The sequence below is a fragment of the Adiantum capillus-veneris genome, chromosome 8, assembly GCF_014529385.1.
Source record: "Adiantum capillus-veneris isolate H3 chromosome 8, ASM1452938v2, whole genome shotgun sequence".
Lineage (NCBI taxonomy): Eukaryota > Viridiplantae > Streptophyta > Polypodiopsida > Polypodiales > Pteridaceae > Adiantum > Adiantum capillus-veneris.
In genome coordinates, this window is record NC_140938.1 from 100,780,198 (window position 1) to 100,804,678 (window position 24,481).

A 24,481-nucleotide genomic window follows, 5' to 3' on the forward strand; every position below is an offset into this window, starting at 1 on the left:
TCACCCTCTTCTCCTTCTTCACCTTCGTCCTCTACAGATGAAAGCTATGGCTATTCTCCTAGAGAATACAAGAGGGGAGGACATTGCAAATCTCACCGTGCATGGCAAAGGTCACAAAAGCTAAAGAAGTTCAAAGAGGGAGGAAAGAGTATCTCCTTTCTCACCTATGATGGCACCTTTGGTGCTACCGACAAAGTATTGGCCTTCATCCAACAATTTGATGCAGCCTTTGGAGACGAGGGTTTCACGGAGTTCTCCAAGCTACACCATGTAGCTATGCACTTCCAAAAGTTGGCTCCTCAATGGTGGGCTAGCGTTTGTGGCAACGGAGAAGCCCCAAATACATGGAAAACTCTATGAGTTTCCATCATGATGCAATTTCTTGCAAGCGATGCAAAGGACAAAGTGCTCACCGAATGGCGGAGTTTGAGGCTTCTCTCTCATGAGTCTATCCACAAATATGTGGACAAGTTTTGGGATTTATATCTCAAGACTATTGTCTTTCAAAAGATAGACTTTGCTGAGGAAAAGCAACAATTATGTGCGGGATTACCTGAAGAGATGGCCGAGTATGTCAACTCTCAACGGCTTGGTTTCATCAGGAAAGTAATCCACCATACCATAGTTGCTTCACGCATCAATTTCCAACAAGGGGCTAGACGGAATGTCAAGCCCTTGGAAATAAAGATAAAAGTGATGCAATGGAAAAAATTAATGCCCCAAATCCTTCCCAAGGCCATTCTAAGAACAACAACGACAATCGGTCCAAGGAGAAAGGAGTTTACAAAGGTAAAAATAAACTCTCTCCTGAAGAGCTTGAAACTTTTTGCAAGGATCACAAATGTTTTAAGTGTGGGGAGCAAGGACATGGTTATCGTTCTTACCCCAAAAGAAATGCTCGCAATGAGACTCCTATAGCTTCCACTATCGAAGCTCCAAAAGAGGGTGCTCATTGCAAAGGATCACCTCTCTCCTATGCTTGCGGAAAGGTAAGGGAGCATGATGCCTTCATCATTAGGAGAAAGTTGGACTCAATTTTGGGCCCTGTAAGAAACGCCAACTCAGCATAGAGAGGGGTAATCCTGAAAAATATAGAAGTAGTTTTTTGGAATTCTATTTCTCATAGTATATACGTAAAAGTTTGCTTGATCACTTAAATACATGCTCGTACAAAATGCTTTTCGAGAGCCTAACTTAAGTGTGCACCAAAATCTATGTCCGTGAATCTTAATGAGTGATGTGATGTGCGATGAGAGAAAACACATAAGAGATGTTTTCAAAATACAAAAAGAATACCACAGATGCATCCGAAACGTCCAAAAACCTTAGGATAGTTTTTGAAAACATTGAAATCCGACGTCTATAGCTCAAGATATAGCCGTTTTAAGCCTAGGGCCTCATGAGGTCAAAACCAAGCGAATAGAGGCCCCCAAGACCCCTCATGGGCCTTCATTCGCTTGGTTTTGATCCCTTCACAGACTTAAATAGTACCTATCAATCACTATCAAGTACAACCCGTTCGAATTTGAATCGCGAGTATCTCATAAAAAGGTGATTGATGCTTGTGCGAGATAGCAACAATTGGTCATAAAAAGACGCTCGGCGCTTGTGCAAGATTTCATTATCAAGCGCCTCACTTTTCTCATGACAATGATAATTTCACCAAAATGTTTTTCATGGATATTTTTAAAAATGAGACAAAAGGCTTTGCAACGTAACGTTAGCCTTCTTCCTATTGGCTAAGGAGCATTCTCTCACTAGAGCTAAAAGACCCAAAAATGAGTCCATTTCTTTCCTAATGCTTGTTTGACCCTGATTCTACTCACAACTTCATATCAACGGAGTTGGCCACCAAGTTGGGCATTCAAGCTTTTGAGATGGGAGATGTTGTAACTGCCGATGCCGCTTTCAAGGGACAACAAGCCTCCGTTACCCCTTGATTGGGAAGTTGAGGCTTCGTGTCCAAAGCTATGTCGACAAAGAAGACTTCTTTATCTCTCCTCTTCAACATGAGGATGCTATCTTAGGGGCACCATGGTTCAACCTCATGGCTGCCAACATGAAGTTCCCTAAAGTGAGAATCTACTTCACCTATACAGGGGAAAGAATATGTATATAGATGCTAATGAGTTTGGTCATACTATACCACTTGTAAATCCTCTTGCCCTTGCTAAATCAATGAAGAGCTCACTTTTTGCGTACATGATTTTTGTCACAGAGTCCCTAAAAGGTCCTAATGTTTCATCAAAGGTGAATGGTAGGAATCAAGAAGAGTTAGACTTGTCTAACTTTCTAAAAGGATTCCAAGATGTGTTCATCGATGATATCCCTATGGACTTACCTCCAAAACGAGGGGATGATGACCATCGAATTGAGCTCCTATCAGGAAGCTCACCGCCTAACAAACCTCCTTATCAAGTTTCCCAAGCTCAACAAGAGGAGATCATGAGGCAAGTACAAGAATTGGTAGACAAAGGGATGGTGAGGCCTAGCTCCTCTCCCTTTTGTTCTCCAGTCCTTTTACTGCAAAAAAAAGATGGTATATACCGCATGTGTGTGGACTATCACGCACTAAACCATATCACTATCAAAACCAGATTTCCCGTACCTCGGGTAGAAGATCTATTTGATAAACTACAAGGCTCTACATACTTCAGTAGGATTGACCTTAAAAGTTGCTATCATCAAATAAGGATAGTGGAGGAAGATATCCTAAAGACCGTGTTTCATACAACGTTTGTTCTTTATGAATATCTAGTCATGCCTTTTGGCTTGACCAATGCACCTGCCACATTCTATCGTTTGATGGAGAAAATATTTAGACCCTACTGCAAGTTCATTGGAGTGTCCTTTAATGATATCATCATCTACTCCAATTCCTTGAAGGAACACAAGCAACATCTCCAACTGATTTTTCAAGCATTGAAGAAGAACAAGCTTTTTCTCAACCAAAAGAAAAGCCAATTTTTCCGTCAAGAGATTCAATACTTAGGTCATATTATCTCTCAAGATGGTATCCGTATGGATCCATCAAAGTTAGAGGTAATAAAAGCATGGCCTAATCCAAGGAATCTACATGAGCTAAGAAGCTTTATTGGTATGTGTGCATACTATAGACACTTCATAGCGAAATTCTCTCAAATAGCAGGACCATTACATGACTTAACAAAGATGAACATTAAGTATTCATGGACAGCTAAGGAGCAAAAGTCTTTTGACAAGCTCAAAGAGAAGCTTACCTCCCAACCAGTCCTCATGATTCTGGATCTTTCAAAGCCATTTGAGGTCCAATGTGATGCTTGTGGTGATTTCCTTGGAGCAGTCCTGCTTTACGAAGGGCATGCCATAGCATATGAGAGCCGAAGGTGCAATACGGATGAACAGGTCTTGGGCATTTATAAGAAATATCTTTTAGCTGTTCTACATGCCCTAGAGACATGGAAGCACTATCTATTGGAGACTCCATTCATTTTACAAACAGACCATCAAAGTCTCAAGTACTTCATGACGCAAACAAAGCTTTTCGACAAACAAATGAGGTGGGAAAATTTTCTTTTGCAATTTAATTTCCACATTGCTCACATTGCTGGTAAGCACAATCAAGTGGCTGATGCACTTTCACGACGACCAAAAGTTGATGTTGTGTCGATAGCAACTCACAATGATCTATCTTCTATGATAGATGAGTATGCTATTGACCTTGACTTTAAAGACATAATGTCAGCCCTTGCTTCGGAGAAGAAAGAGGAAGCATTCACCTTGCAGGATGGTTGTCTTCTCCATGGCAATAGGCTATGTGTTACCCACTCCCTTTGTGAGAAAGTTATGTATGAATCCCATGCTCCTCCCTATGTGGGGCATAGAGGCATTCAACCTACTCTTTGAGGAGTAGAGACGTACTTTTATTGGCCTACCATGAAAGTGGACATACAAGAGTATGTTTCAAAATGTGTGGTATGGCAAAAGACCAAGTATGATAGAGGGAAGCAACCTAGATTACTCCAGCCATTTCCAATCCCTAATTCACCATGGGAGAGCATATTCATGGATTTTATCTTTGGATTACCTAAGTCTATCCATGGAAATACGGGAATATGGACAATAGTCGATAGGTTTAGCAAGCAAGCACACATTATCCTTGCCAAGAAGACTATTATGGCACACCAAATGGCAACTCTCTTCATATCCCAGATTTTCAACCACCATGGATTGCCAACATCCATCTTGTTAGATAGAGATCCTAGAATGTCCAGTAATTTTTGGAAAGGTCTCTTCGAAATCTAGGTACAAGATTGAGTTTCTCTTCGGCCTATCACCCACAAATGGATGGCCAAAGTGAGATAGCCGATCTTACAATTCTTGATCTACTAAAGACCTATGTTACAGAAGTAGATTAACGCTCACAATGGGAAAAGTACTTATCTTTTGTAGAGTATGCGTATAATAATACTATCCATACTTCTACGGGAAAAGCACCTTTTGAAATCATAGAGGGAAGACTTAAAAGTTCCTTGCTACTTAAAGTACATGGGAAGATCTTCGCTGCTAATGAGTATAGCCGTCACCTGCAAGCATCTTTTCAAAAGGTTCACGAGGCTATATCCATTTTTCAACTAAGGCAAAAAGCTGCTGCTGAGAAGCACAGAAGGGCCTTAACGTTCAAAGAAAATGATTGGGTCTTAGTTAAGTTTCCTAAGGTTCGATTGAGGCAAACGACGGGCAAAAATCCTATGGGCCATCAAAAGTATAACAAAAAGATACTATGGTCTTTTAAAATTTTGAAGCCAATCAATGAGGTGGCTTATCAACTCAAGTTGCCTAACCATTGGCTCATACACAATGCTTTTCATGTGAGTCTACTTAAGCCCTACAAAGGAGAGCCTCCAAATGAACCATTTATTGAAGACCCTCCCAAAATCGAAGACCAAGAAGAGGTGCTACAACCCAAAGCTATCCTTTACCATGAAGACAAGGTACTACGACATGGTAAGAGTATCCGACGGTATCTTATTGAGTTCTAAAATTATCCTTTTGAAGATGCTAGATGGATACAAGGAATCCAACTTAAGGATAGTATGAACCTTGTCAACACTTACAATGCTACATTAGAGTAAGCAAATGTACATGTTTCTTTTAAATGATCAATGGTTTTGTCTCATAAGAATAATTCTGTTTTTATTGTGCACAAATTTAAGTAGTATGCATACTAAGAATCATGTTTGTGATGACGACGTCTCTCAAACACCATGGAGAATTTGTCACTCTACTTGGGAGGATGAAATGGACTAATGAGTAGACATGCTTGCGACAGCTATGTCTCCCAAGCACCAAATGGATTAGTCATCCATCTTGAAATGATGTCGTAGGGTAAAAAGGGATCCTATACCCGCTAAGACAAATTTACTAATGACTATGGTTTATCTCTTTTACCTCATAGTCGAGGACGACTATGATTTCAAGAGAGAGGTAATGTCATAAAATCTAATATTTGACCAACCTCAATGATTTTCTCATATTGAGCTGATCATTTCATGTGGGATAATAAACGGGAACAAGGGTTAGAATATAGACATGTGCTTACGGATCTATCTCAACACGGGGTCAATGGTAAACAGGTCGAAATGGGAGATGGTCTGTCAAAGAGCAAGGTTAACTAATGGAGCTTAAAAGACCTTAGGGTTAGCTTCATTAAAGACCTCCAATGGTTAGTGTTAAAAGTCCTTTGACCTTAGGAAAGCTAGGGCTGAGCTTGAGGTGGGAACCTGACCTAATCTTGATGTGCTTGTCGTGCTTGATGACTAAGGTGCTTGAGGTGCTTGTCATGCTTGATGACTAAGGTATTTGAGGTGCTTGTCATACTTAATGAGGAAGGTTCTTGAGAAGCTTCCCATGCATGGGTGGGGTAAGGTGCTTGAGTAAAAAAAAGACCCTACAAACTTAATGAGGAAGGTGCTTGAGAAGCTTCCCATGCATAGGGGGTAAGGTGCTTGAGTCAAAAAGAGACCCTACAAAGGAGGAGGAAAGTCCCAAAGTAAGGGGAATCTTTGACTTAACCTCCCCCTCAACCAAAGGGCACCTCTTTTCTCAAGGGGAACATGGGACACATGTCAGATTGTCCCTATGCTTAGCCACATGGTGTGCTTGAATGCTATTGGTTGGGCTAAAGAGGGCTCCAATGAGCTTCTAGTTCCATCCAACAAATATGTAAATATCTTCAAGCTCTATCTCTCTAAGGGGTAAGGAGGACACTTGTCCAAAGACTACCCATGTACTTGAATGCATGTTGCATGTGATTGGCTAGGGGGGAGAGGGGTCCAATGAGTTTCAAGAATGTGGAAAGGCTAGAACTCGCCCCAAGCAAGCAAGGGGGGTGTTGGGGGGGTATACACCACACACACACACACTCGTTTTGTGGCTAGGGGGGAGAGGGGTCCAATGAGCTTCAAGAATGTGGAAAGGCTAGAACTCGCCCCAAGCAAGCAAGGGGGGTGTTGGGGGGGTATACACCACACACACACACACTCGTTTTATGGATGATTCTCACTTGGTGAAAGGTGAGGAACTCCACCTCCTTCTCCAAGCTTGTGAGAAGTGAGAGCCTACACCAATACTCTTGGCTATGGAATGCAAATCCAACCAAGAGCCATGCTTCAATGCTTAAGCTTTCCATCTTCTCCATCTTCATTACTATGATATTATGTATGCTAGCAAAAAGAGAGATGATAAGTGAGGAACTATTTCTTTATCCTATGGAATGTTTCTTCTTCCTCTTCCCTATCCTCATTCCCCACTAGCTCTCTCCACCTTCGAAGGTGTTTGAAGCCTTGGGACTGAGGCTTGGGATAGTTAATGCTTTGTACAAAGTTTATGTTATGCTTGTGATGCATGAAGCTTTCCATCTTCATTGCATCACTTAGGTCACAAGGAACACAAAGATTGTATTGTACCAAGTCTCTGTTGATGGGAGAAACTATAATACAAATGCCTATTGGAGGGGGACTGGCTCCGTATGAATCCGGTCCTCAACTATTGTCATGTTCTCTAAACTCCCTCTCTTGCAAAAGTATTGTTCATGCAAAGTTAACAAATTACCATGTTTATGTTGCTACCATCGATTAAGATCACCCGCTATGCTCACAAAGTAATCTCACAAAAGTGCTTCATCTAATTTCCTAATTTCGCTACTCTCGAAGTTCATAGGCCATTTCCATTACACATGCACCTTCGGAGGATGGAGCAGGGGGGACCCAAGGTTGCCACGTCTGGGTCTGAAAATGCCACTATGAACCCCAATCTCTTTTGGCCCAATATTCAAAACAAGTGAGAAACAAGAACATAGCCGCCGTTGTTGCTCTTCGTAAAGCAAAGGAGAGGTAACCTCCACTTGTTCCAAAAAGAGGGAGCCGACATGAGAAGATCTTAGGCGGGAAGGGTGGAGCCGCTCGACAACTCATACCGTGGAGAGCCAAGCCTACGCCTTGCTCTGCCGTCGCAACACCATCCTCAAAGCTCTCATGGCTCCATGGCCTTGCAGGCTGTAGAGACAGAGACGGAGCCACAATAGCAAACCCTTACGAAGCATCATCTTATAGGCCGTTGCAATATATATTTAGTTTCGTATTTGTATTTAAAAATCAATGTTGAGGATTTCTCATCTTATTATGTGGGCCATTGTGACTTTTCACCTTGTTTGTTGGCATTGCTAGAGGCAGTTTTGCTATACGAAGATGCTTACATTCCGTGGTTTATAGCTTAATACCTTGCTTTTTCGACGTGCTAACAAACCACAAGAGCGCTTTTGTGATTCCGAAACAAAGTTTGGCATTTCCATAATTGGCTACTTGCTTCCCTCTGCTGTCCCCAATGACACAGGGCGAGACTCGGCTCTAATGCAATGTTTTGATGTTTACTACAAAAATGTGACTGTCTTCACATCTTGCCTCCGACAGTGCTGCTCATCATTGGGATGCCTTGTTTTAGAATGCCACGATGACCCTTCACCTTGCCTTCCTAGATCTTTTATTTTACCATCAACGCAGGGAAGGTGGTAGGGAGAAACTATACACATATCATGTGTTTACACAACTACACATTACACCCTCGAGGGGAAACCGTGGGAAGAACCCCCCAATAGGGGAGGAGAATACACCCAAGAGAACACAACTTGTGAGCCTTGAACCTTCAAGGTATTGGTTACATAAGTAAGGTCTCACCGACTGAGCTACGTTGCTAGGTCTTTGGATGATTCAAAGCATGAAGATTTTGAATGGGAGATTGGGTAGTGGAGCTAAGTGGACCCGAAAGTCACGAGGAGCCAAACATATGAGGCTACATATAGGATCTTTAAAGGTTTAGTGACGTATGGTAAATAGCTTTAATGGTTCCACAAGACACGATGGGATTGAATTTTTCCACGCTCACACACAGAAGGCGGGAGGGGCTAATGTTAACTTTAACTGAGCTAAAGTTATTTGATGAGAGGGTGATAACTCAAAAATAGTTACCCCTTCTTGTGGAAGCCTCCTCTATCGAAGAAGAGTTTTGATGTATGGATTCATCGAGGCATCAAGAAAGAGATAGATACGCTGATAATCATGTAAAAAATTGTAATAAGAAGGTTCAGATCCTTGTTTTTTTTTTTGGGTTAGATCCTTAATAAAATGATAGTATACTTACACACGATTTAGTCTTAGTTTGCACACGATTTAGTCTTAGGAAATGTACATTGGTAGATTTAAGATATGAATTGCTCATTATTATGAGGAGGAATCTATACTATACTTATGCAGCTTAAAAATTTCAAGCAAGAAGAAAACATCCACTTGTCATACATTGGTTCACTTCACAAAAGTTAGACCAAACATCTAATGTAAAATGCAAAAGGGAAGGGTCAGATTTGACATGCATAGGGACATGAAAAGCCTTTCAAAATGTACAATCTAAAGACCAAAGACTTTCAACTCTACATAGAATCTATACTATACTTATGCAGCTTAAAAATTTCAAGCAAGAAGAAAACATCCACGTGTCATGCATTGGTTCACTTCACAAAAGTTTAGACCAAACATCCAATGTAAAATGCAAAAGTGAAGGGTCAGATTTGACATCCATAGGGAAATGAAAAGCCTTTCAAAATATACAATCTAAAGACCTAAGACTTTCAACTCTACATAGAATAAATGTATAAATTTAGTTTCACTCCACCTAAACAAGTAAACATAATTTTGGTGGAGATTTTGTTATTTAATAAAAATTTGATTTTTAATGATATATTTGGCTTTGTTTTATCAAGTGGCTTTTTTTAAAACCAATATTGATATCTTTTATAAATTTGTGTAAGTTTTTAATTTTAAAAGCGATTGAGAAAAAGGAGAAGGTTCGCATGTCTGCGCATCAATTTAGGTCGGTTTCGCTTTGAGGACATGCATTCAAAGATAAGAGTTGTTATCTACATTATTGAAAGAGAGAGAGAGAGAGAGAGAGAGAGAGAGAGAGAGATTTTATGATTGAGTTCATGGGGACTCCTACTCACTAGGAACATCCTTGCCCTTAAGACATTGTTATTTTTTTAATATTATCATATATTTTCAAAAGAGTAGCTAATATTTTTTCATATAAAATAAAAAAAATTCTATTTATATCTATACTATAGATAATTGAACTTAAAATTTTCAAGGAAGGAGAGACCCTCCGTATGTCACATTTGCTTCATTTCAAAGACAACCTTTAAAAAACATTTTCAAAGCCAAAGAAACCCTCCACATGTCTCATTTCTATGAATCTTGAAACTTACATATCTTTTGAACCTTCAACTTTTGAAGTTAAAAAAGTAGATTTGATTGTACTTTTTTATTAAAGCCATATTTTACTTTGTCTCATTTTTATGAATCTTGGAACTTACAAATCTTTTCAACCTTAAACTTTCAACTTCTGAAGTTTAAAAAATAGATTTGGCTGTACTTTTTTCAAGCCAGACTTTACTTTTTCCTTTTGGATTGCTTGGTGTATGTCGGGTACGATTTTGAGGCATTTGTTTTGGGAGAAATTTAGTGAGATACGTTTTGTTTTGAATGGAAAATTAAAATTGGGCGGGTTTGACGGACAATAGGAGGCAATTATTGTGTGGCATGGGTAAGGCAAGTGGATGAAAAGGTAGCAATGTGGACTCGTAGAGGGATAGTCAAAGTTGGTCGGGTGTGGGGGATTGGGACATGATGACAGACGAGCAAGCTTCTTTTTTTGGCTTGTGCATGAGCCCTGGAGAAGCGCACTGTTTGTGGTACGTTGGCTCAACCCAATTGATGCATTTGGAGGGTGTGGGTCTAAGGTTCGAGCTCCGTGCGTGTGATGCCTTTAAGCTAAGGATTTTGTCTACCAGTGGAATCTCGTGAGGTTTCAACTAATGAAGCTTTTTGAAGTTCAATGGCCCTTCAAAAGTCCCCAATTTTTTTCTCAAACAACAAGCACTAACATGTGCCGTCAAATCGGGAGCCAACTCTCCAACGAGCGTATAGCTTGCAGCCTCTTCCTCGTGCATCGATTTGCATAGCATTTTTTCAAAGAGCCTCATGCATCCACAGTTGCACACACACATGTGTGTGTGTGTGTGTGTGTGTGTGTGTGAGAGAGAGAGAGAGAGAGAGAGAGAGAGAGAGAGAGAGGGGAGAATCCAAGCTATGACAATCATGATTGTGTGTGTGTGTGAGAGAGAGAAAGAGAGAGAGAGGGAGGGAGGGAGAGTCCACCCAACATCAAAGATACCACATGGTAGACACACACACACATCATCAATGTGCAAGCCATGTAGTGTGTGTATGTGTGGGTTCAAGAAAAATCAATTTCACAAACAAAATTGACTTTAGGGTAGATTCAAACATGAACTTTTTAAAAATAATTGGTATTTTTTGCAATTTAACTCTTTGAAAAAAATTTATTCCCGTCCTTTCAACCGGCTATTTTGATTTCTTAACCAATTAAGGCACACTTTTTCCAAACATTGGTGTGTGTGTGTGTGGGTGTGTGTGTGTGAGAGAGAGAGAGAGAGAGAGAGAGAGAGAGAGAGAGAGAGAGAGAGAGGCCTCTTGCCCTGTGCAAAAAAACATGCTAGGTTTAGTTTAGTCTTCAAATTTTTAGGTTTACCTCCAATTTTTCAATTTGAAGGTGAGAAAGCCTAAAAAATTTAGAGAATTGTTTTTGGAAGCCTTCAAATTTAGTCACTTTACCTCTAAAATTTCTCATCTATAGATTTGCCAAGTTTTTGGGGGGGGGGGGGGATCAAGCATTCTCTCGCCACTCGGAGAGAGAGAGAGAGAGAGAGAGAGAGAGAGAGAGAGAGAGGCTCTTGAGTCCTCAAAAACTTGGTATGGAGGTAAGTTTATTAAAGAGACTAAAAATTTCAAAGCCAATAGATCCGTCCATGCATCGTTTGTTAGAGGAGGCTGCAAAAAATGGATGCTGCCCGTGATCACATAGCCTACCCGAGGAAAATTTGGTGTATTTGCTCGATTTTTAGCTATTAACATGACGTGCATCCTGCACAATGCGCCCCTGCCTATTGTATTCCATGTGCCAGCCTTCCATATAGTCCAACTTTGTTGGAGAGAGAGAGAGAGAGAGAGAGAGAGATTTTCAAGGCCAATAGATCTCTCCATGCATCGTTCATTAGAGGAGGCTACAAAAAATGGATGTTGCCAGTGATCACGTAGCCTACCCGAGGCAAATTTGGTGCATTTTCTCGGTGTTTAGCTATTAACGTGACTTGCACATCCTAGCACAATGTAGCCCCACATGTCAAATTCCATGTGCCAGCTTTCCATGTAGCCCGATGAGAGAGAGAGAGAGAGAGAGAGAGAGAGAGAGAGAGAGAGAGAGAGAGAGAGAGAGAGAGAGAGTTTCTAGCATCTGGTTTTGTGGCTCCTACTGGATAGAGAGATAGAGATATAGAGAGAGTTGTGGCCATTGTGTGCAAAATCTTGACTAGATTCCAAGTCTACCTTGATGAAAACCAACAAAATTTTACAATATTTAGAGTAAATATTGACATACTTCAAGTTAAGACCTAAAAACTTGAAGAGTTTTAAGTGTGTCCTAATTTTCTTTGGCTAGAGAAAATGTTTTTTGGCATACTCTGGTTACAAGTTACAGCTACATCAACCTTTGTAGCACCTCATTGGAGGGGGAGGGAGAGAGAGAGAGAGAGAGAGAGAGAGAGAGAGAGAGAGAGAGAGAGAGACAGGAATAAGAAGAAGAATAACTCTCCCTTATGGAATTGCTTAGTGAGGAGTTTCATAGGCCCTATAAAGGGCATTTAATTTAATGGGCCCTTCATCACTTAACACAATTGCCCCCAAGTTGGAGTCATAGTAGGCTGCTTTGGTGCATGAAGAGGATCACATGCCAATCAGGAATCTTACTTGAAGCATTCAATTTAGGAGGAGTATCAAGAATGTGGAGGGTGGTTGGAGCATGCTCTAAGAAAATAGGAGTCACTACACTCGGCATCGTTGTGCAGGTTCATTGCACATCAAGAAAATCAACAGAATATGGGGCCCATGTCAGGCAAGTAAAGGACCTGACAATCGTGCTTTTAGAGGGCCTATAGGGGGCCTTCTATTTGCTCCACCCTGTTACAATTTAAAATTTCTTGATGTGTGTGAGAGAGAGGGAGAGATTCCCACTAGCATGAGTAAGGTGTGTGCACATTGTGTGTGTGTGTGTGTGTGGTATTTGCTCCACCCTGTTACAATTTAAAAATTCTTGATGTGTCTGTGTGTGAGAGAGAGGTTCTCACTAGCATGAGTAAGGTGTGTGCACATTGTGTGTGTGTGTGTGTGTGTGTGTGTGTGTGTGAGAGAGAGAGAGAGAGAGAGAGAGAGAGAGAGAGAGAGAGAGAGAGAGAGAGAGAGAGTCCCTACTTGATTACTTGTGTGTGAGAGCGAGATATTACATACTTGTGTAGAAGATGGTACGACTGCCAGCCATAATATGTACATAAGCAGATTGGAAGAGAGAGTCCTCTATCTCTTCATTGTAATGAGTAAGTGTGTGTGTGTGTGTGTGTGTGTGTGTGAGAGAGAGAGAGAGAGAGAGAGAGAGAGAGAGAGAGAGAGAGAGAGAGCGGTGGGGGCTAGGGGATTGAAAAACGTACTAGGAACAATAGCACACACGAAAAAGAGTACTTAGCATCTATGCTACAAGTCTTTGAGGATTTGAGAGGGAGAGAGAGGTGGGGGCTAGGGGATTGAAAAAGGTACTAGGAATGATAGCACACACAAAAAAGAGTACTTAGCATCTATGCTACAAGTCTTTGACGATTTGAGTGCACCCAAAAACACACACACACACACACACACACACACACACACACACACACACACACACACACACACACACACACACAAAGACATAGGAAGAACAATCACAAGTGCTTTCCAATTTGTACCCATAGTCTTGAACTCAAGTGCACATTGTGTGTGTGTGTGTGTGTGTGTGTGTGTGTGTGTGTGTGTGTGTGTGTGTGTGTGTGTGAGAGAGAGAGAGAGAGAGAGAGAGAGAGAGAGAGAGAGAGAGACTCTTCTATGATCTTCATCAAAGAGTACTTGAGTGCATGCAATAGTGCATAAGTCTACCTTAATTCCTTTGTCATGTTGGTGTTATCATCATTAAGTAGATTAAAAAATGTATTACTATATATGATGAAAAATACTGATGGAGAATCCATTGTTTAATTGATATTACATGACACAAACATAAATCCAACATTGACTTTTTTGTACTTTGGAACAGAAGTTAATTTCATAAGGTTAAAGGCCATGTTTCGTTTCCTACTGCAGCAACGCGCGGGTCACATACTAGTAGAAATGATTCGTCCAATTTGGAGATGGGCAAGTTCCTTCAACAGGTAGAAAAAGGAAAGGAAGTCACAAAGAGCACACATTGGAATCTTGGAATGTGTGTTCAACAAAGCATCATGATAAATTGAAAATCTTCATGCTTGAAAGTGGGTCAAAGGTATTAAAAGAGTGAAGCTAAAGAGAATATAACTTGCTCCTTATACAATTCAATATGGCGTAGGGAATGGCCCTGTAGTGGCCATTCCCTGAAATAATGGTTGACCTCATGGCGATCGACAGAGTGTAGGGCCATTCCCAGCCGTCAAATGTATAGGGGAGGAGGGCCATGCAACTTGCGCAGAGGACATAATTGATCAGCTTGCGCAGACAACACAGATGATCAGAGGCAATGATTGGCTGCAGGGAGTTATTTGTTTTCATGCTAACTTGACGAATGCTCGTGAAGATTTTGACTGTTGATGTGCGATTAAATCATTTGCAAAGCTTGGTGATGATTCTCCATGCTGACGTGTTGCCCATCCAAAGGCTGCATGGATCGACAGTAAACGGACGACCGCGATCTACAACCCCCTAGACTTTGACGGTTAGGAAAAAAGGAGAAATTTGTGAACCAAGGTGGGGTACATTGTTGAAGATACCCACATTCATGAAAGCAAGGACACTTTTACATCTATGATTGGCTGCAGGGAGTCGTTTTTTTGCATGTTGACTTGGCGAATTCTCGTGAATATTCTGACTACTGACGTGCGATTAAATTATTTGCAAAGCTTGGTGATGATTCTCCATGCTGACATGTTGCCCATCCAAAGGCTGCAGACCCATATTCCGCCATGGATCGACAGTAAAAGGACGGCCGCGATCTAAAACCCCTTGGACTTTGACGGTTAGGAAAAAAGGAGAAATTTGTGAACCAAGGTGGGGTACATTGTTGAAGATACCCACATTCATGAAAGCAAGGACACTTTTACATCTATGATTGGCTATGTAGGGAGTCGTTTTTTTGCATGTTTACTTGGCGAATGCTCGTGAAGATTCTGACTGCTGACGTGCGATTAAATTATTTGCAAAGCTTGGTGATGATTCTCCATGTTGACGTGTTGCCCATCCAATGGCTGCAGACCCATTTTCTGCAATGGATCGACAGTAAAAGGACGGCCACGATCTACAACCCCCCTCCCTTGGACTTTGACGGTTAGGAAAAGAGGAGAAAATTTGTGAACCAAGGTGGGGTACATTGTTGAAGATACCCACATTCATGAAAGCAAGGACACTTTTACATCTATGCACAACTAGAGATGGATAAGACTATCAAAGAGCTCGCATACAGTGTGTAAAGATGGCCATCCAAAGAGGATAGAAAAGGAAGTGAGAGCCATATTCTTGCTTTAAGGTGGGGCAAAATGAAGAAGCTCATGCATGGGTTGAAGCACCATCTGTATGCATTTACAACTTTATACCTTCGACTCTATAGAGTGGAAAGCAAAGCAAGGAGTAATGGTCAATAATATAGATGGTGTTTCTAGAACAAAGGTTGTTGCAAAAGCACCCAAGTGATCACTGAAGGATGTGAGTGTTCTTGTCTCTCTCAAGACGTACGTGTGTGTGTGTGTGAGAGAGAGAGAGAGAGAGAGAGGTACTGTATGTGTTTGAAATTTATAAGATCGACAACATTTGAATCTTTGCAAAAGTCATCACAACATATTTTCAAACTAACTTTGCACCAACATATATAGAGTAAGCAATATTTCCCATGCCAAAAAATATAACATGCGTAGAGACTTGAGATTTATACGCTCAAAAGCGTAGCCCACGACATGCCCTGTTGTGGTATCGAATCACCCATGGCCCACGATGTAAAACACATCTACCAATCACTCGAGGAAGAGATCCTAACACAAAAATCACGTAGGAACCAAGCACCGAGACTAAGATTTTGAGAAAACTTAACATTAATTGGACGGGTTCTGCCTAACTCTGCAATGGTGACACGTGTTCTGAATCCTCTCTGAATAGCAACTTGAATGTAGCACAGCAAGCTCGGATTATATGAAGCATGATATATACCTACCATCAAGAATTCTGGGTAATATTGTGATCTATAGCCAAACAAAAAGCTATTAATATAGATAGATATTTTGATACACAAAAGCTATTACTTTACTATATCAACATCAACATTGTTACCTTGCTACATCCAAGTCCTCGAGTAGATGAATCACATGCATGGCTGTGATTGGACCCCTCCATAATGGTGGATCTAATACATAATATTTGATTGTGAGATTTAAATTCTTTAAAGTATCGAAATGTCACAAACACACATATACAATATTTTACCTCGGACGTGTCGAGGTCATCTCCCTAGTGTGTAAGTCACAGGGGCGTTAGGATCCATCTTCAATCATACATATACATATACATAAAGGATTAGAAATTCATCAAAAAGCACATGAATCATAAATCTCTCAGCACTAATAAATCTTAGTCAATTGTTTCAACGAATACACCTTGCTTGAGGCTACACCATGTTTCAAAGAAGATATACTAAGCTTATGAATGACAAAGAAATAGTTGCGAGAGTCATCGTGATTTTTAATTGGATGAAACATATCCAACCACGTTAAACCCCAAGGCAAGGGGGTGGTAGGGGGCAGGTCAATTGCAACACCTCTTTGTAGACAATGTTAGAAGTGTATGTTCTTTGATCTCCATGTCTACTAACGCTTGTTAAGTGACTATCACCAACCACAACCTTGATGGCAGAAGAGGATCTCACGCGAGACATTGCCACATACAGTTGACCATGGATGAAAACAGGTGTTGGGAGATACAATTCAAGAACTCCCAATGTTTGGCCTTGCATCTTGTTGATTGTCATCCCAAAAGCACAACGTAGGGGAAATTGGCGGCGTCTCAAATCAAAAGGGAGACCTTCTCTAGATCCCGTGAGAAAATCAATCCTTGGAATGAACACTGCATTTCTTGCATGTGACCCTGTAATGATTTCTTCTTCAATCACTTTGCTGTGGAATTGCTAACAATCAAGCGTGTCCCATTACAAAGACCACTTCTTGGATCCAAATTGTGAAGCAACATAACTGGAGCATTCTGTTTCAATTGTAAAATATGCGGTGGAAAACCTCCCCCAAGATCTAAACTATTTACAAACTCATTTGTGAATAAAATGCTATCACAATTTGATTCACACACTAAGTCTGCACTAAGATATTCCTTATAAGTACCAGGAAATTGCTGCAAGCCCAAATTGTTTATAGCATCCACCTCGTTGTTCCGTGGACCAAAATTGCTCTATCCTTGAAAAAGGTTGCATGGCAAGTCTGTGTTTCAAGGTCTCTATATATGCAAGCAACCAATGCGTGAAAATTATTTTGTGGTAGCATCATGCAGGCCGGCAAAGTCACATTACCAAGTATGCCCCCATCACAAACATGGCCATTACCAATATCAAGTGTCCTCTGCACAAACTCTCTTTAAATAACATTACTAAAACAATTGACCACTCACATATTCTGTATTAGATGCATGATTTCTGTACGTTGCCAAATGTATGAGTGGCACAAAGATGCATTAACACTGTCTTCTCTTCCCCCTTTACACACAACATGTAATATCTGTCTGAAATCACCACCAAGGAGGAGAACCTTTCCACCAAACAACATGTCATTTTTCATGACATCTCTTAGTGTCTTATCAAGAGCCTCAAAAGCGTGTCTATGAGCCATGGGGGCTTCATCCCATATGATCAGTGAACTCATTCGCAAGAGCTCAGCAAGCTGGCTGTTTACTTTAATGTTACATGTGGACTCAGAAGTTATATCAATAGGGATCTTGAATCTAGAGTGTGCAGTCCTTCCATTGTCGAGAAGTTGTGCTGCAATCCCGGAGGATGCACATGCCAAAGATACTTTGGACTCTCCACGTATCCAAGAGAGCAATGTATTGTAGAGATAATTCTTTCTTGTTCCACCTGGCCCATCCAAGAAAAAAACAGTCCCTCTGATCATGCCAGCTGCTTGCAAAACCCGATTTAAGCTTCCCTTTGCCCAACATTGAAAGATGATTCCATTCGAGCAGACAATACTCTTTGTTTCTCTCTGTTATACATGAAATCTTCAGCAAGCACTCCATGCTCACTCATAACTTGCAGTGTGTGATCCACCTGGGGCATTCCAGAATAATATGAGAGCCTCTTTCCATAGTGTTGAAGCATTGTCTCTAAGTTTGATAAAGAGAAATTTGTGCAAACCCTCATATGATATACGTGGTCCTCAGTAAGATCCTTACAGAAGCGATTCCACAATGCACCAGGATGTATTGGATCACAAAAAACCAAAATGAGTACAAACAGTAGACGCAATTGTTGCCCTGTTTGTTGAAAAGAAGCTTGTTGCAAACAAAGAAACCATTCATCATCAACTTGCAGTAATCCTCGTGTATTACATGTTTCTTTAAATGTGTCATATACTTGTCTATTGAAGGTTCTAATATCCTCAAAAGACTTACATCCTTTTCACATGTTGAGAAACATACGCAAATAGTACAAATCTCCAGCATTGGGAACAACGTGGTACATTCTTCCAATCATGTCACCAATCTGTCTTTGAGTCCATGTTCTACTTGTTGGCTTCCAAACCCACTTTGTTGGGAAGTCTATGTACAGAAAATCATTGGCCTCTGGATATTGTTGATTTGCAACAAACCACTCAGTGAGCGTTGTCTCTTTGATGACCTCTCCCTCCACCACACTCTGTACAGTCGCTCTGTTCGCTAAACATGACTTGATTTTGATGAGGCAAGTGAACTTGGAGCCGTTGTATGTCAGGTTTCTCTTGATGCATATGAAACCCAAGTATACGCCAGATAGCCTCAGAAGCTGATACATATCGAGCATTAAGATAGTTTGTAACTTCATTTACAAGCCCTTCACTATCTTGTAGAACAACAGTGGCCCTGTCATGTCCCTTATACACATACTTGTAGAGATATTTCACAGCGGATATAGTGGAGCAAACCTCCACATTGATATGTGCATTGTACCTTATTGAAAAAAATGGATTGTATGGAACAATCCATTTATTACTCATTTGCACTTTATTACGAACAATGTAATTTCCATCATGCCTCCTCATGTACGTTGGGTATCCATCCCTGGCCACAGTAGTCGACGCACTGAAGCTTCGAGGATATTTAAACCTACACTTTCCATCTTTCATATATGGAGCATTCTTATTCAAGTTTCCACACGGGCATGCACATTACACCGACTGATAACATCATACAACTGTGGAAACATTACTTTATCAGGAAGCTCCACACACACAATCTTATCATAATGCAATGTCTCTGTTGGCTTATGCTCAGATGCAAGTATCAATAGAATGTGAGCATGAGGAAGGCCTCTCTTTTGGAACTCAATCACACAAATGTGTCCAATGATCTTACCAAAAATAGCTCTCTTAATCAGCAAGCCCATCAAATCCTTGAACTTATGGTAGACAACACGGGCAGTAAGATTAGGACGATCATTGGATGTCTGTCCAGGCAGTACTGCATCCTGTATCTCTTTCCATCCAGGATTGCATGTGAATGTAATGAAGAGATCAGGTTTTTCTCTGTTGCGTACAATTTCCATGGCACCCTGGTGCAGCTGGTGCATATAGTGAGGGCCACCAACATACGAAGAAGGCAATACAACCCTTCTTTCAACATTAGTGTTACCATATACATGTGGTAGTGATGTGTCTGAACACACTAGGACCGCCGGGGCATTTTTTCCCTCTTTAGGAGGTTTTTCCCCCCGTGAATTGTATATACACCCATCACTCTAGGGCTATCTATCTTTCCATTGCACACTAAGTAACACACTCTCTATTGTGTGCCTTGAGCTTCGTTCGTCTTCTCCAAGTTGTGTGCGTTTCTCTGCAACCCTAATTCCAAAAATTGGTATCAGAGCAGGTCATGTCCTCCCGGGCTTAGTCGCCAGCTGCTCCAGCACACGCCTGCTCACTTTCTCCGATTTCAGTGAGCTTTGGCGAGCGTTCGCAGGTTGACAAATGTTTTGGGATAGCTCGAAGACCTAGGTCTGCTCAGAATTTTGATTTGGGCTCATTTCGGCCTCCGTTTCCACTACAGGTAGTACTGCACAGGCTGTTTCGTCATTTTGTGCAAAATTTTTGTCAGTGCCGTTTTCAGCATAACAGGTGCCTTATAGTCTTCTACGGTTTGTGCTATATAGCACAGGTTGTTCCTGCTCCGTTTCTCCTATTTTCGGGCAATTTTCACATCAGGTGCAACATTTACCATGGCTGACAACAACAACACAGATGTGTTCAAGATGTTTGCTGCTGAGGACAGGTTGGATGGAGACAACTACCCTATGTGGGCTTATATGATGCAACATGTTCTTGTGTCAAAGGGTGTCTGGAACATTGTACAGGGCATTGATGTACGTCCTGGTTCTGAGGATGTAGGCGATGTTGAGGATGTTGCAGGTCTTGCTGCAAGGATTGCAGCTGTTAGAGTTGTTTTGCCTACGGCAGAACAAGCTTGTTGGGATGTTAAGGATGCGCAGGCTCATGCATTGATTGCGTTGTCTGTGAAGCACACCATTGTTCCTCACATCCGTTCAGCAAAATCTGCAAAACAGGCTTGGGATATTTTAGCAGGTCTTTATGCAAGACGCAATGAGGCTAAAATTGCTTTGCTGGGTAAAGAGCTGGAGTGAAATATTATGCATGAGGAAGATGATATGGACTCTTTCCTTGCTAGTGTCAAGGATATCAATGAGCAGCTTATTTCTGCAGGTGAAGTCATTTCAGACAGTTCCCTTGTGCAAACTGTTCTTGATGCCTTACTAGATTCCTACTAGACTTTTGCTAGTACTTGGAGACTGATGACCCAAGGAAATCCTGAAGTTGTCAAGTTTGATGCAATATGCACATTGCTGTTGCAAGAGTCACTTTCTAGAAAAAACAGGACTAGGCAGCGTGCAATTGAACAGGCTTTTATTGCTTCTCAAAGAAAGGGTGGTAATAACAATGCAGCCACTTCTTATGGTTCTGCTGCGAGTGGAAAAAATTATGTTCCTAATGCTTCTGCTGGCAGTACTTCGTCTGGAAATTCTGGTGATAAGGGCAAAAAGAAGATGCGTTGCCATTATTGTAAAGCCAATGATCACTTGATCAAGTCGTGTCCTAAGTTGAAGGCCAAAGAGGCTAAGAAGAAAGAGGGTGGTTCCACTACAAATGTTGGTTCCACTACAAATGCAGCCATTGTTGAGTCTTCTGTGAAAGGAGACTGTGTTGCTGATGTTGATGCAGAATGGGCTTTTAGCGTAGAGTGCACTTACAATCCTACTGTCAATGATGCATGCTTGTCAATTGCTGCAGATTCACATGTGTGGTATTTCGACAGTGGTGCTACAAAGCACATTACCTCACATCGTGAATTGTTTACCTCTCTCGAGTCAGTCCCTCATGGGAATTCAGTCACTTGTGCCAACAACGCCTCTTATCCAGTTCAGGGAGTTGGAAAGATTGTGCTCACTGCTGCTAATGGCAGTTCCTTCACACTTGTTGATGCACTTTATGTACCTGGGATCAAGAAGAATCTCTTATCTGTATTTGCACTTGCTAGACTTGGACTTGTAGTCAAATTTGTGGATGACAGATGTACAGTTCATGATCTCAGTTTTGGTGATGAAATTGTTGCATCTTGGCTTCTTTGCCGTGGGCTGTATAAGCTCACTTTGTATGGCAAGTGTTGACAAAATTTTGCAAATGCTATTGCAGATTCAAGGGCTATTTCAGATGCAAAACTTTGGCATGCACGTTTTGGTCATCTGAATTTTGCTGCGTTTGCAAAAATCTGATATGGTTGCTTCTTTGCCACCTCTTGAAGCACCTGTCAAACATGTTTGTGAAGGTTGTATTTTGGGTAAGATGCAGCGTTCTAAATTTCCAAAGGATGGTTCAGTTCGGGCCACATGCAGGTTGCAGCTTGTGCATAGTGATGTTTGTGGGCCCATGCAAACTCCGTCCTTGGGCAATTACCTGTACTTCGTGACTTTCATTGATGATTACTCGAGGCATGCATGGGTATTTCCGCTTAAAGCGAAGTCCGAAGTCTTTATGTGCTTCAAACAATTTCTGGCTATGGCTGAAAATGTCTCGAAATGTACTATGGGCACCCTCCGTTCAGATCGAGGGGGGGAGTATATGTCTCATGAATTTAATGCATTTCTGGCTAGTCGTGGGATAAAACACCAATGTACAGCGCCTTATACACCTCAACAAAATGGTGTTGCTGAGAGGAAAAACAAGTCACTGACGGAAATGGCACGATGTATGGTCAAAAGTCAAGCTTTACCGCATTCTTTTTGGCTTGAGGCCATCATGTGTGCCACTTATATACTTAACAGGTGTCCTACAAAAGCTTTGCAGTCTATTACTCCATATGAAGCATGGCATGATAGAAAGCCTTCTATTGAGCACATGCGTATTTTTGGCTGTTTGGCATATGCTTTGGTGCCACAAGTGCAACGCAAAAAATTGGATGATAAGGCTGTCAAATGTATTTGTGTTGGTTACAGTGCTGAAAGCAAAGGTTACAGGTTGTATCATCCTCAAACAAAACGTATTCTGGTTTCACGGGATGTAGTATTTGTGGAAGATTCTGTTCAGCCCTTGCTGTCATGTACTAGAGACAGTAATGTAAGCTCACAGGACATTTATGACACTTTGTTGCCTCTTTTCAGTGGTGGAAATACGAATGTAAGTTCTAATGAGGCAAATGTACAGCCTATGGGGGTTTCTGAAAATGTCATAGATCAGCCTATTACTGATGCAGATGTACATGATGTACTTGATGAGGAAAGAGCTGAAAATGAGCAGGCTAGAGGTATGCCAAAATGGCTGGTGCACACTTTGCGTGACAGTAAATTGGATGCACCTTTGTCTAGTCGTACTCGTTCAGGCTCTCGCCATGCATCTTATGCATCATATTGTTATGCTTTGGCTGTGTCTAGCTTACATGATGTTGAGGAGCCTCTGACATTTGATGAAGCACAAAATTCAAAAAATTGGATGACTGCCATGTAATCAGAATATGATGCACTTATAGAAAATGACACATGGACTTTATGTGATTTGCCTCTTGGCAAAAAGGCCATTGGTACGAAGTGGGTTTACAAGTTGAAACGCAAGCCGGATGGTGAGATCGATCGCCATAAGGCTCGACTTGTTGCAAAGGGTTATGCACAGCAAAAAGGCATAGATTATGAAGAGACGTTTTCTCCCACTTGTCGTATGACTACTGTGCGTTTTCTATGTGCATTGGCAGCTCATTTTGGTTGGGATGTACATCAATCAGACATTGTTATTGCTTTCTTGAATGGTGACATATTTGAGGAAGTTTATGTAGCGCAGCCTCGCGGTTTTGTCATAAAAGGACAAGAGGACAAAGTGTGCAAATGTAACAAGGCTTTGTATGGGTTGAAGCAATCTCCTCGTGCTTGGTATGAGAAAGCTGACACTCATTTGGTCAAACAAGGCTTTCGTAACAATCCAACAGAAAGCACATTGTATGTAAAGCGTGAGGGTGATATATTTCTCATCGTGGTTCTTTATGTTGATGATTTGCTGATCACTGGACCAAATGAGAGACATATTGCTGAATTTAAGGCTGATTTGAATGCTACTTTCAAGATGAAAGATTTGGGGCTATTGCATCATTATTTGGGCATACAGTTTAAGCAGTGTGATGGTGGTATTTCCTTGTGTCAGAAAAGTTACATAGAGACATTGCTATGTAAGTTTGGACTGGAGGATTGCACACTATTGCCACTCCCATGGAAACAGGTTTGAAGTTGAGTCTACATGATGCTGGCAATCCTGTTGATGTCACTCTTTACCAAACTGTTGTTGGCTGCCTCATTTATGTATGCAACACGAGGCCGGATATTCAGTTTGTAGTCTCACAAGTCAGCAGATTTAAGCATAGCCCAGGGTCTAAGCATTGGCAGGCTGTCAAGAGAATTTTCCGCTACCATAGTGGCACTTTACATCTTGGCTTGTTTTATCCCAAGGGGGGATCATTGCCGCCAGACTTACATGCTTTTTCGGACTCATATTGGGATGGTTGTTTTGACACGCGAGTGTCCACAAGTGGTTTTTGTTTCATGCTTGGCAGTTCATGTATATCATGGTTGAGCAAGAAGCAACCTACTGTGGCCACTTCGAGTTGTGAGGCTGAGTACAGGGCAGTCTTCACAGCTACGGTTGAGTGTGTATGGCTCAGACGCCTTATGGATGATTTGGGTGTTGGACAGGACACTGCCAACACTATCTACACTGACAGTCAGAGCGCATTGGCAGTTGCGAGGAACCCAGTTTTTCATGCTCGCACAAAGCACATTGAGGTGCATTACCACTATGTCAGGCAGGAGAGATCAGCTTGTCTTATGTGCCAACACATGACAACCTTGCAGATCTTTTCACAAAGGCATTGTCTCATGAGAAGCTTGAAGCTTTCCGCAAAGCTTTGGGCTTACTCCCCTTTGTGGACTGATCCTGTCCTCAGGGCAAGGCACTTCCCTTTACTCATGTGCC

General features: G+C 41.4%; 1 protein-coding gene across 1 annotated transcript; it reads right to left on the bottom strand.

The window, feature by feature from the left end:
- Positions 1 to 19,104: 19,104 nt before the first annotated feature.
- LOC147452641 (uncharacterized) lies at positions 19,105 to 19,530 on the bottom strand. Its single transcript, XM_086519279.1, has one exon. The coding sequence runs from the start codon at positions 19,528 to 19,530 to the stop codon at positions 19,105 to 19,107; it is 426 nt and encodes a 141-aa protein (XP_086375405.1).
- Positions 19,531 to 24,481: the final 4,951 nt, after the last annotated feature.

What these genes read in the sequence shown, in the direction of transcription:
- LOC147452641 (XM_086519279.1), bottom strand. Translation starts at nt 19,530, where the DNA reads ATGCACCAGCTGCACCAGGGTGCCATGGAAATTGTACGCAACAGAGAA.